Below are 14158 nucleotides of genomic sequence, written 5' to 3'. Positions count from 1 at the left end.
ACTTATGTTACTACTATTTTGTATGGTTTTGTGGTCGCTACAAGTTGTTAGATAAACGCCTTTCAGCTTCTGTTGCTCAGCAGTTTTTTTCCTGTTCTTTTCGCTCTTGTCAACATAGATACAAATTAAAAATGCAGTAGCTAGCCGAAGCATTCTCGTTAATCAAACATTAATGATCACAATCAGCTTTGGAAACCAATGCTTTGATTTGTCTGGTGGAGGAATAGAAGCCTACTTTTCTTTTACGTTAAATAGTCATCCAGCGGGTATCTCGAAGTTTATCTGAAAGGCCATCGGGGAATATTGTTTCTTGAGCATCTGACTAATGGTTGCTCCTCAAAGGAATGAGATCTTGATCTGTGCGGTGTCTTAATTTCTAGGGTATGTTAGAGCCTACCAAGGAACCTCTGAAACCAATATCTGCTGCAGAGAAAATAGCTTCGCTAGGACAGACTCCCCCCGTATCGCCAGAGATGAATATATGCGCGCCCGATCAGTTCCAGGTAAAAGAAAGCAAAATCCCTTCTTGGGTGTTTTGTGGTGCCAAAACCGAAAAGGCTCTGAGCCGTCTGCGCAGCGGACGCCCTGCCCGACAGGGGCTTAGAGCCTTTCGGTGCGTTGGCTTCTCTGGCATGCCACCTTCCCCTGTGCAGCTCCCTCGGGGTTTGGCCCTCGGGTAACAGAAAGGCGTCTCGGAACGAAGCCTCTGGCTGACCGCCGAGACGAGGAGATGAATTTATGCAAAAGGCTGCCCTGACCTCTTTTGCCTTAACCGTTCTCTGCTTTCTAATAATCGGTGAGCGGGCTACCCTGACCCCCGAGCGCTGCCCATAATAAGGGACTACCTCACACAAGCCTGAACTCTCCCTGGAAGCTAAAACGACCAAACTGAGGCTATCGTATTTTGGTTGTATTATAAGAAGGCAAGAGTCGCTGGAAAAGACAATAATGCTAGGAAAAGTGGAAGGCAGCAGGAGGAGAGGAAGACCCAACAGGAGATGGACTGAATCAAGCCAGGGCCCTCAGTTATAGGATGTTTAGGAAGTCAGTTCATAAGGTTGCCATAAGTTGGTACATCTGTAAGATACCTACTTTTTTGCGCATTGCATTTTAAAAAAGACCCCCTTTGGAGGAAGGGGTTGTGTGTGTGTGTGTGTGTGTGTGTGTGTGTATACACACACAGCTTTTCTCTCCAGTATTGAGTAACAGACTTCATAGTCCACTAGATGGTCCTTTGAGGGGTGAGCAGGGGGCCTCTGGGAGGGGAGTACCTTCTGTAACCTACTTGTACTTCAAAATTCAAATGTAATCTAAAGGGTAATGGACCTGGTTTATGTAGGTTACCTAATCTGGATGGCCCAGGCTGGCCCACTCTCAGAAGCTAATCTGGATCGGCCCTGGTTAGTACTTGGATGGGAGACCACCAAGGAAGTCCAGGGTCATGACGCAGAGGCAAGCAATGGCAAATCACCTCCGAACATCTCTGGCCTTGGAAAGAAACCCTTCAGGATTGCCATAAGTTGGCGGCAATTTGGCTGCACTTTCTACCTACTGTGTAGATTGGGAAAGTTACTTCGTGTCCCCTTGTTCTTTAGCACTGTGTGGATTTTTTTTAAAGTGGGGTAGATCCATCTATCTTCCAGGTAGCTCTCCCCCAGCCTAGAGAGTCTTCCTCCAATGAAAGAGTCACTGAAGTTGGAAAGAAGGCTCCTTAGTCCAGAGGAGAGCTTCCACCTTTTCTCAATGGAGTGGGAGGATAAGGGCAGGATGCACCCCAGCATATCCAAATAATAAGAGGATGAGTAAGGTGGTTTTGACAGACTTCATAGGCGGAAGCCAACCATAGGAGAACCTCAGCGTTTGAATTATACAGCACTGGCCTAACAAGAACCTAAAAGACTGCTGGACTTGATGGACCTTGGTCTGATCCAGCACGGCCTTTCTTCTGTTCTAAAGTCTGTTTTGCATTTCCTCCTTCTGTAGTGCACGCTGTGTTGGCTTATGCCGCGAAGGCCTCGCATTGCTAAGGGATTCCTAACCCTAGGTTTAATTAACAAGTTGCTACCATAGTGTGGCAAAATGGTTCCCCAGGGGCAACTGCTTCCTCTGGATGCAATTCACAGCCTGTGGCATGGATATTCTAGATGACAGTAGTCAGGGCCACCCACCCACCCTGTCTATTTTTTTTTTTTTTTTTTGCGCTGATAGGGAAATTCTACCAGTCTTCGCCAGATTTTATTTTTCTCTGGAGATGCCTACTGCTCACAAACAAATCCAACACTTATGCAACCACAGTAAATCTACTCAAAATAAAGCATAAATGGCCAATTATGCTTTATTTTGAGTAGATCTACTGCTCTTCAGGTCCTGGAATAGATAGAGGGAGGGGAAAATGGGATAGTAGGCAGCATGGAGGGCCAATTAGATGGGAGGGTTTCCTGTATACAGCAGCGGCTTACAGCCCTGGTCTTCTGGCCCCTCTGGGTAGCACCTTTGGCCAGGCAAGGTCCTCGACCTTTGTAACGGCAGATCCTCTGAAACTGAACAAGCAGATCTTCACATTTTATCCTTGGAGCATATTTAAATAACTTTGAAAAAGGCTGGGTAAACTCTGTTCCCTCCCCTCCCCTACAATTATATGTGCAATCTTTAGATCAGGGGTGTTGAACAATTGTTACGAGGACCGGATATGCATGGCCAAGCCATGCCTCGCCAGCCCAGATTGAGGGTGGGGGGTGGCTGCCTAATGAGCCAGCAAGGTGTAGTGGTTAAGAACGGTGGTTTGGAGTGGTGGACTCTAATCTGGAGAATCGGGTTTGATTCCCCACTCCTACACATGAGGCCAGCTGGGTGACGTTGGGCTAGGCACAGCTCTCTTCGAGCTCTCTCAGCCCCACCTACCTCACAGGGTGTCGGTTGTGGGGAGGGGAAGGTGATTGTAAGCCAGTTTGATTCTTCCTTAAGTGGTAGAGAAAGTCGGCATATAAAAACCAGCTCTTCTTCTTCTAGGCTGGCTCACGGGCCAGGTAAGAACTCTCAAGGGGCTGGATCTGACCCATGGCCCCTATGTTTGAAACCCCTGCTTTAGACTCTTTCATCTGGTCCCCACTCAAATATCAACATTACAGCTTAATTGAATGAGCTTTTGGTGCTCTTTAACCCTGTCCCGCTTGATGGCTCTGTCAAAGAGGGAAGGTTCTGTAGCTCGCTGTAAATATAGGGAAATAGAAATAGCAATGGGGGGAGGAAACGGGGTAATGGGGGGTGCTCTTCCCTCCCAGTGCAGGTTCCTTCCCTCCTATTTGCTCTTCATGCTGTTTCGTTAACCCCTAGGAGCAGATTTTCAGAGGGAGGCTTAGTGGGTTGTAGAGAGGCAGGGGGAGGAATCCTGCTGTACCAGCTTCACTCCCCTTGCAGCGGCTTGGATCCAACTCATAGAACACCAATAGCGGACTCCAGTGTGTTCTTTTTCCTTTCAAATTGCCCTTTCTAGGGATCCAGAGAGTTCCTTCCAGAGGAAAACCTCAAAGAATCTTTGCTAGGTTTCACTTCCTATAGGCAGGGGTTTTGTGTGTCATGGTACTCACTGGTACTGAGTACCAGCACCTTTTGGGGGGACTCTTCGAAGTCCTGAGGGGGTGGGACTGGTAGAAATCGGAGCAGTCTTATATGTGACTACCAGCATGTTGAAGTGGTTAGGAATGGTATAGTAGTTAAGAGTGATAGACTCTAATCTGGAAAACCATGTTTGATTCCCCACTCCTCCACATGAGCAACGGACTCTGATCTGGAGAACTGGGTTCGATGCTTCACTCCTCCACATGAAGCCTGCTGGGCGACCTTGGGCTAGTTACAGTTCACTCCGAACTCTCTCAGCTCCACCTAAATCACAAGGTGTCTGTTGTGGAGAGAGGAAGGGAAGGTGATTGTAAGTCAGTTTGAGTCTCCTTAAAGGTAGAGAAAATCGGGGTATAAAAAACAACTCTTGTTCTTCTACCCCAAAAAAGCACTTTCTATAGGAGTAAACCAACCTTGGGTTTCTCCTCCTCCTTATGTTTTTGAAACAAGAAAGAAACTATGTTAAAATTACTGGTATCCCTCTAGCTAGTCCAGCATACTAGCAGTCTGATCTTTGGCAGAATTGTATATGCCTGAGCTTCTGGATTTAAGCTTCCCTTTGTCCAGATCTTACTACTAGGAGAAATTGACTGGTCATTTAAAGAGCTTCCTCCATTGTTGACTGAAGCTGGCCTACCCTTGCTTAATTGCTTCATAGGCAATTAAATGTTTTCAAAGATGGTAGCTCATATCCTACAAAGTATCCCAAGGAATAGGGATTCTCAACCACTGCATGAAATTCCTTTTATTTCTAGGATTGCTAGACCTCTGCTCATGACTAGCTGCAGTGATGAAGGGGAGAGAGGTGAAATTGCCCCCTTTTCCATCACAAAGGAGAAGAAGAAGAGTTGGTTTTTATATGCCAACTTTCTCTACCACTTAAGGAAAAATCAAACTGGCTTACAGTCATCTTCCCTTCCCTTCCACAAAACAGACACTCTGTGAGGTAGGTGAGGCTGAGAGGGTGTGACTAGGCCATGGTCACCCAGCTGGCTTCATGTGGAGGAGTGGGGAAAGCAACCCGGTTCACTAGTTTAGTGTCCGCCACTCATGTGAAGGAGTGGGGAATCAAACCTGGTTCTCCAGATCAGAGTCCACTACACCATGCTCTTAACCACTTAACCCCTTTGCCCTTCTTCTCTGCAGCCCTCTGGACCCCCCCCCCCAATAGCTGTTCATCTGCACAGGTCCCGTAACCCCAGGGGTCAAAAGGGACTGTGAAGTGGGGAGAGTAATACTGGGGGAGGCAGTCTGCATTCTGTTGGTTCTTTATAGGCACAAGTCCATACATTTTAAAACATTGATCAAATGGTGTGTTGGGCTGGGACTGAAGAGCAGCGATTCCTTCTGCCCCATTGACCTGAACTGTTTCTACGAGGGTCATCTCCCTACTTTGACAGGACAGTATTCCCTGGAACTGTGGCTTGTCTCATTGAGTCTGGGCAACAGTTATCTTGCCTCTTTTGCATGTCCTGGCCCAGCAAGGCCTCGAGCCTTATTTACATATTGGTTACCCGAGACGCTGCTTGGTGACTTTGCAGCGGACCAAGAACATTCGGAGTTCGTGCTTTTGCCTCTTCGAGGGCCCCCTTTTCGCATGCATGCCAAGGAACTTTGCGTGAGATGTTTTTGTGATGCTGTGACCTTTTTTTTTTTTTTACTTGACTGTAAAAATCTGATTTCTGACTTTTCAACTCTAGGAATCTCTACCACCTGTCCAGTTTGACTGGAGTAGCAGTGGCCTTACTAACCCTTTAGATGGTACGTCTCTCCGTAGAGCCTCTAGCACCAGAGCTAGAGTTAAGAAAGCTACAAAGTTCAGACAAACATCTCTCTGCTGATTTATTTATTTATAAAAAACCTATATTAACTTTGGAAATTCAGGCTTTCTTTCTTGTTTAGCTGTGCCCCATTAAAGCATTATATAGCATTAAAGAGCGAGGAAGGCCACATGCTGAATTTGTGTTGCCTACATAAACCTATGCTATAAACACTCCCATTAGGCTGGAGAAGTCGAAGTGGTTTTTACCCAACACACTTTGAATCTTGGGGGATTCGGACTTCTTTGTCAAATTCCAGGTGGCAAATAAAAAACCATGCTGCGATGGCTTTTTTTTTTTGCCAAGCACCGTTTTGAACAAAGGCACACTTTCTAAACGAGATTTTGTTTTCAGCTGCGCACAGATTGCATCTGCCAGAAAAGCTACTTCACTGGATTTTTAAAAAATAATATTTTATTCACGTTACAAAAAGCTTCTTCTTCTAGTGAATTGCAAGGTGGTCGTATCTTAGAATTACGGAGTTGGAAGGGACCGCCAGGGTCATCTAGTCCCACCCCCTCCTGCACAATGCAGGAAATTCACAAATTTGTGATGGTCTTTCTGTGGCGTAAGTGCTAAGAAAGCCAGCCTGGGCTTCAAATTCAAAAAAGCCACTATACAGAACGAGCTGGAAGAGGGGGTGTCGCTGCTTCCTCGTCTATTTGGTTCAAATGCATTGGCAGATTCCCCCTAATTCCCAACCATGCAAGTATTGCGTATTTGAGGACGTAATCACTCTGTGACTCATGTCAAGGTGCTGAAGGAAAGCCTGAATGGACCTTCTTGCTTTTGTCTAGTGTCTTATTACTTCAGTCAATTCATTCTGCTTTCTTCTTACTTACTTCCTTTAAAATGTATCTCTTTCTGATTTTTTCTGTGCTTTTTTAAAAATTCCGTATTAAAGGGGAACAAGTATACTTCCCAACGAGGAGATGGATCTGTTTTGGAACCACTGTTATCATGTTATTCGCGTTTTGTACCGAACTTCTGACAAATCCGCTATTTAAAGCTAGTCGATAGACTTTGGTCGGCTTTCCTTAAGCTCTGTACTAGCCGAGAGAACGGCGAGGCTTTAAAATTAGACAAACGGTTCTGAATCTTAAATGTTTCCCTTTAATTGGGTACGTCTCTTTGGGAGGGGTTCTTTCTGGTTCTGTCCACTTTTCTAAATAATAATAATAATGCAAAACTGGACTAGCGCTCTAAGGTTACTAGTGTTGAATCGCTTGCTTCATTTTGTACACCACGATGTACGCGGACTTGTTAACCTCTTTTAGAACTCTGCAAACTAATCTTGTAAGCACTAATTGTGTCATTTTTTATTAAAAAAGACTGTGTAATGAGTACTAATTTTAACTGGCATGTTCAAGTGTGTGTCTTACCCCCTTTCTATACATAAATCCCTCCCTTGGCTTACCTTCTATATGGCTGCCTACCAATACGGTCACTGAATTCCAAGCTAGTGGAGGTTCCACTCTTCTGAACCTTGATTTCTTTGGGCCCGTGGAGGACAGTAGCTCTTGCTCCACCACCACCACCATCCCAGGTCAGCCGAGCGCTAAAACACCGCAAATTTAATCTATTTTTTTTAACATTCTCTACTAAAAAAAGCATGAGCCGCGTTACATGACTTTCCTACAAACAAGAATACACCTGCCTGCATTTTTGAGACGGCTTCTGTATTTGCCTCAAGTGGAAAGCAAATGTTGATTTGTCTGCAGCTTGGGGATGGGGGGATTCTTTTTTTTTAATATAAACTATGTGGGAAATAAAAATTGAGGATTGTGACTTGAGGTTTCTCCAGCAATTGGGGGTGGAGTGAAGTATTACTGAGAATGTTGCCCAGTTGAAAATACAAGATCTTCTGGCGGCCATCAGTGAACTTCCTTGAAATAGGTTTTATTGATCTCAGTACTTGAAGTGTACAGGAGATGGCAACAGTTACCGATAAACTTCCTGTAGGAGGAGAACCAAAGTTCCCCAGTGGATAGAACAAGTGCTGTTCTGGAATACAGCTGTGCCATTGGCATTTAGGACCAGAAAAGGATTTTAGTTCTGTGCAGCATTTGATACCCTGGAAGAAATTACAGAATAAGAAGTGCTAATTTTTGGAAGAGCTGTCTGTTAAGGCACTGCAGACTTTGCTTTTTGGTACAGCCCAACCGAGATTCGTTTTCTCGAAATTTTGACTTATTCATCTGTAGAAGTCAAATGGCAGAGAGATCAGGGAGTTTGACGTGAAATGTAGTAACTGCGATGTGACTAGGAAGCCTTGAGTAACCCTTTGAATGTAGTGGAAGAGCTCTTCTAAACCAGGGGTTTAGAAGAGCTCATTTGTTACGAGGGCCGGATATGATATAAATGTAACTTGGTTGGGTCGTGCCATGCCTCTCCAGCCCAGATTGGGTCTGGAGGGGGTGGCTGGTTCGAGGGCCAGATAAGAGCTCATGGGCCTTATGTTTGACACCCCTGTTCTAAACAATTGGGGCATAGTCCTTCCACACAATGCACAGTTATCTGCACGGGGCACAAGAGTCAGATCCCCCCACCCCCGTGTTCCAGATCATTACAGGCAATAGGAAATCTGTGCATGCCTCCCACGTCCCCATCTAGCCTGCATTCCTTGACCGAGCAGAGAGGGCAGAATAGATAATCTGGAGCACGCGTGCAGGCTTCCCCTTCCGAGTAATAATTTGGTATGGTGTCTGCAGTTAGGTCAGGTGCATGTGCCAAAGTTGGGGAAGAAACAGGTCTTTGTGCCCTACTGATAATTCTGTTTATGGGCACCACGCCTATGAAGGGAAGGATCCTGCTAATCATTTTTGTGTGCGAGAAGGTCATTTTTTTTTTTTTTGCTTTATTGACTTATAAATTAAACTAAGGCAGCAGCATCCCTGAACTTTGGGTGTTGGAACTAATTTTCAAATGGATCACATAGGGGGTATCTGCCGGAAATCAGAACAAGAGAAGCTTGTTGAGTTGCGCCAAATATCATAATTGCCATGGCGCCAATTTTAAATCCATCCAATTAATTTTAATTTCTGCCGAGTTGGTCATTGTTCATGGACGCTTTTTTGGCAACTAGTGAAATAATGTTAACCCTAATTTCTGACGCGCTCATCTGAAAAATATGACTATGAAAGAACCTTCACCACCTGTTCTGGGTCTTCATTGGCAAATTCATCATCAAATTCTCAGATATGACCATTGCCTGTAGTCCCCCACCCCCCAAGCTTGTTTCTTGGAAAGTCATTTGCTTCTAGCCTGCAGCTCTGTGTGTGGGTTTTGTGTAACAGTGTGTATGTGCGCATACGCTTAGGAGCTTTGGGCTACAGTTGGTGGCTGAATTCACTCAATCTCATTAAGGTTTTAAAATATGTCCATTTTTCTGTTAATGCTATATCAATGTTCCGTATGGGAACCCCAAGACATTTTGAGACCATTTCCCCCCAAAACTACCAATATACAACTTATATAAATTAGTACCCAGGTTCTGTTTTTATACTGAAATATTTGCAACTACCTTGGTGTAAAATTTAGTTTAATAACAATGTTAGAGCATGTCGAGCGAATTGATCGCTCAGTGAGCTAACTGATCACTTTCAGCTAACAACGAAGGCTGTAATTAACAAATGTCTTAAAGATATTAATTGCAGCATCATACTATAACTTTTTAAATATCAAAGGGCCTGTTATGATTATATTAAATCAAATACTTGCAGTGTTACAAGTTGGTATACCTTAATGGGATTTCAGAAGCATTCTTCGTAAGGTTTATTGCTTATAGTCCGTTTCTTCTCTACATAATTTGACGGAAAGATCGTGTTGGCCATTTGTTAAAGGGTTCTGTAAACATCTGAATGTAGTTAAAATGCACGGTGCCCCGAGTGTATATTGATGTTTGGACTTGGAAGCTCCTTCAAGCTCATAGTAACAATTTGGTACAAATACCGTCTCATTTCTTTGGCTTAACCCAAGTCCTATCAAAGGAGAGGTATGTGTACTTGTAGCTAATGTATGATACACATTTATGAAATCAATGGAGTTCTCGACTCCTCATCGTAACAGTAAAGCAATTCTAATGCCGGTTTAAAGAAATGCAGGTATTTATTCACTTCTTTTGTACCAATGCCCTTTCCCATAACGGGAACCTAAAGCAGCTTGTACCGTTCTCCTCTCCTGCCTTTGATCCAGATTGCACTATGTTGCCCTTTTCAAAATCTCCTCCTTTTACTTTTGGAGCATTTTGTTGATTCCTGAAATTCCTTTGGTAACTACATCCTAATGGAATGTGAGAAACAAAACAAAACATTGTATCTAAATTAGGAGAAGGAAAGAAACCCAGCCCAAGGGCTTCGATTCTCACTGCTTACATGTGCTTTAGAGCCAGTGGAATGGAAATAGCTGCCGTCCTGCACAGTGATGAACTTAAGCTGTAACATTTAGGAACATTTGTGCTTTACAACGTCAGAAGAAAGCAAATTGTTCAAATTTGCTAAATTCAGCGTGGCTATCCGTGTTGATATCCCATGTGCCAATTCTGTTGCATTTATAATTGGAAGCCTCAGCAGTTCAGATGTTTACAGAAGATGGAAAATAGCTTTCTGAAATGAGGTTGATCGTGCCACCATTGCATCTGTGTGTCACTGACTTTCATTTTGTGCTATAAGGTGTGGATCCAGAGCTGTACGAGTTAACAACTTCCAAGCTGGAAACCACCCACACGACCAGCAAAGTGACTGATGCGTTTGCAAAGCTCATGTCCACCGTAGAGAAAGCCAGTGCGTCGACCAGGTAAATCCGTGATCCATTTAAAAGCCTCATCCTTTGGGAAAAGGTTGAAGTCTGCAAGCGAGCTAGCTATGACAATACTCACATTGCTAAAAATTAAGGTCATGTCATAAAAACTTTGCCCTGACGTGGATGGTCCAGGCTAGCCCGATCTCAGAAGGGGGCTGGTCTAGTTAGTACTTGGATGGGAAGCCCACCCACGAAGCCCGGATCTCTTAGCAGAGGCAGACAATGGCGAACCACCTCTGCCCTGACCTAGATGGCCCAGCCCGATCTTATCAGATCTCAGAAGCTAAGCAGGGTCGTCCCTGGTAGGTACTTGGATGGGAAACCACCAGGGAAGCTCAGGGTCGCTATGTAGAGGCAGGCAATGGCAAACCACCTCCAAACATTTCTTGCCTTGGAAACCCCACAGGGTCGCCATAAATTGGCTGCAACTTGACAGCATTTTCTACCTACTGTGTAGGTTGGGAAATTATTTTGTGTCCCCTTGTTCTTTAGCACTGTGTGGATTTTTTTTAAACAGGGTAAATCCAACTATCTTCCAAGTAGCCTTCCCCCAGCCTTCCCCCAGTGGCTCTTTTGTTGCAGTCTTCCTCCAAGGAAAGAGCCACTGAAGTTGGAAGGAAGGCTTCATAATCCGGAGGAGAGCTTCCACATTTGCTCAGTGAAGTTTTTTCTAACAGAGCGGTTCCTCAGTGGAACAGGCTTCCTTGGGAGGTAGTAAGCTCTCCTTCCTGGAGGTTTTTAAGCAGAGACTAGATGGCCATCTGTCAGCAATGCTGATTCTATGACTTTAGGCAGATGATGAGAGAGAGGGCATCTTGGCCATCTTCTGGGAATGAAGTATAAATCACTGGGGGTATGTGGGGGAGGTAGTTTGGAATTTCCTGCATTGTGCAGGGGGTTGGAATAGATGACCCTGGTGGTCCCTTCCAACTCTATGATTCTATGAGTGGGAGGATAAGGGTAGGATGTACCCCAGAATAGCCAAATAGTCTTGCCTTGAAAACCAGACTCGAGGCAGATTACGCAATATGAAAAATACAGTCCAGCCAGATAGCACGAAACATCCAATATGCAGTGCAATATGACAAAGATTACAAAATTAGTAAACAGTTCAAACGAAAAAACAGTGTATGACATCCCATAAACAATTCAGGGAATGGGTTACAAGTACATTCAGTGAACAGTGCTGAATGTAATATATGCAGTTAACAGTGCAATATACTGCTATCCTGTTCCCTTGATAAAAGCGCCCTCCTGAACCATTCCGTTACACAACTGACCCTCTTTCTTTTCTTTTCTTTTTTTGACCCTCTTTCCTTTACACCAGTGGTTCCCAAAGTGTGCGGTACCACCCCCTGGGGGGCGGTGGGATTACCTAGGGGGGCACTAAGAGGCAAGGGGGCAGCAGGGGGTGCTAGAGGTGGGCCGCTTCAACTGTGTTGTTGGATAGGGTAGGGGGCGCTGAGGTTGAGTGTGGAACCAAAGGGGCAGTGGTCCAAAAAGTTTGGAAACTACTGCTTTACACAACCCCCCCCCCAGCATTACTGTTTTACCTATTCTGCAGAACGCTAGAAGCGTGTGCACCTTCCTGACCTCTGCAGACAGGCTGTTCCACAAGGTGGGAGCCACAATGCAGAATTCTGGGGGGTAACAGAGAACCGCTGATCTTATCCATTTGCAGGGTCTTTTCTCCGCATGCATCCTTTTCCTGCTTCTGTAAATGTTGGGCTTTGTGAGATTTCCTAGGGGCATCTAGTTACACTTCCTTAGAATCTCACCGTTCCAGAGGAATAAAGCTGCAGGTAGTTTGTCGGGGAGCTGTTAATCCCCTCGTGGTTCAAGGCGGCTTGCTGTAGTAGTCAAAACATCCAGCTAAAACCAAAGATAAAATAGCTAGACCCAAATCCCTCCACCCTGAAAGGTGCATCCCACACAACCCCCCTCCAAAGCCACGGCAAACCGGCAGGCCCTGCAGCACCTCTGAAACATCTTTAAGGGAGCCTGTTCCGCAGAGGCGGAGCCATGCTGGAAAAGGCCCCGTACTCTCGTCAGTGTCAGATGGGCCACCTTAAGGGGTGTGATAGTCAACAGATGGTGTGGTGTGAAAGGCCCACGTCTGACATGAATGTCCTTTCAAACTCCATTGTGGTGTAGTGGTTTGGAGCGGTGGACTCTGATCTGGAGAACCGGGTTTGATTCCCCGCTCCTCCACATGAGCGGTGGACGCTAATCTGGTGAACTGGATTCGTTTCCCCACTCCTCCACACGAAGCCAGTTGGGCGACCTTGGACTAGTCACAGCTCTCTTAGAGCTCTCTCAGCCCCACCTCCCTCACAGGGTGTCTGTTGTGGGGAGGAGAAGGGAAGGTGATTGTAAGCCGGTTTGATTTTTCCTTAAGTGGTAGAGAAAGTTGGCATATAAAAACCAACTCCTCGTTTGCGGGGTGTTTTGCCATTGCCTTCCTCAGTCATCTACATCTACGTCGCTTGTACGTCGTTTCAACAGTTTGCCACTGGGGGGAGTCATAAACCTCAAAGACTGGCAGCTTGAATTGATTTTAGCTTGTCTGTTCAGCTGTTTTCAGGTAAAAAATGCAACATTCCAGAGCAGTATTAGACAACCCCAGAGCCAGGGTGAAGACCAATAACCGTTATTGGGGGTATGCCAAATGACAACAAAAAAAGTCTTCACTCACCGGTGGAAGACACTAATCGAGGGATACAGACAAATGTCCCTGGGGCAGGAGTTCCAAAATTTTAATGCCACGACCAAAAAGCATGTTTTCGGGTTGCCACCTGACCAGCATCCAATGTCAGGGGTAACCGAAGTAGGGCTTGCAAAGATGACTGGAGCGAATGGGTAGGTTCATATGGGAGAAGGATATAAATCTTATACATCCCTTTCTTCTTTGCTCCTATGACCATAGGTCCTGAGCAGTTATTTCTTAGAGGAAAATATGATGGAGAGATATTTGGGCACGTCCAGTGTTATATTTGGATCTCTATCAGCAAAAGGGGGACTGTTTTGTCTCTTGTTATGGGGGCAGGAATTCTCGCCAATATGGGGGTGATCCATTTATCTCAGCTGTGTTTAAAGAAGGGGCATTCCATCATCTTATGAGATAATGTGTCAATTTTCTTTGTATTTCATGAGCAAAGTCTGTCAGAGTATGGTAGATTTCCATATCTTCCATTTAATACTGCTGAGGGTGCAGCATTTAAATGGGCGAGCATAAAGGCTCTTCGGAAGGAAGGGACTGTCAGGTTGTAAAAGTATAGTGGAGTTAGCAAGTTGGAGGAATGCCAAAAAATGAGTTGAACATAATCTCCGGGCAGGCATTGTGGAATTATGGTGGTCTGATTCTTTGGTGCATCTCTTAATAGTTAATATAGATTTCCTTTTCCCCATATTTAGTAGGGTATCCTTAGACAAGCCAAAAATTTGTAATTTTTTGTTGAATTCTTGCATCCAACAGGTGCTGATCTTGTTTTAGTTCATAGATAAGGCCGTCCTTCACTGTTGCAAATATACTTTTTAGGCAATGTTTAAAGGCTGTGAGCCATGCTTTGGCTTCAATAGAGCCTTGACCTAACACTTAATCTTAGGCTAACTCCAGCTATACATCTCGGTGCTCCTGTAATATGCCACAGAAATTGACACAATGGGAGGTCGATATTCTCCTTGATGTCTAGAATCCAGTCTGAACTTCCATATAATAGTTGAGGGATGATTTTCATATTGAATGCATATAACCCCCCAGGTATATATTTGCCACCTTTGTAGAACAGAAAGCATTCGATTTCTGCCACCGAAGGCTTAATTTTCCTTGTTATGTAGTTAATGTGTGTGTTTATGTGTAGTTATGTGATCTTATACAGTCACACCTCGTTTTATTGCACTTTGCCTTTTTGCACTTTGCC

The 14158-nt window shown here is 44.8% G+C and overlaps 1 protein-coding gene across 1 annotated transcript in view; it reads left to right on the top strand.

The window, feature by feature from the left end:
* AFTPH (aftiphilin) overlaps positions 1-14158 on the top strand; it is a 270899-nt gene that overhangs the window by 11191 nt on the left and 245550 nt on the right. The window contains exons 5-8 of the mRNA XM_056856638.1: positions 381-503; positions 5319-5379; positions 6898-6984; positions 10109-10232. Coding sequence (XP_056712616.1) covers positions 381-503; positions 5319-5379; positions 6898-6984; positions 10109-10232 — 395 coding nt within the window. The remainder of the gene's footprint in view (positions 1-380; positions 504-5318; positions 5380-6897; positions 6985-10108; positions 10233-14158) is intronic.

The sequence above is a fragment of the Euleptes europaea genome, chromosome 10 (assembly GCF_029931775.1).
Source record: "Euleptes europaea isolate rEulEur1 chromosome 10, rEulEur1.hap1, whole genome shotgun sequence".
Classification (NCBI taxonomy): Eukaryota; Metazoa; Chordata; class Lepidosauria; order Squamata; family Sphaerodactylidae; genus Euleptes; species Euleptes europaea.
The sequence above is the reverse complement of the archived record's forward strand: the minus strand, read 5'-3'. Positions and strand labels throughout refer to the sequence as shown.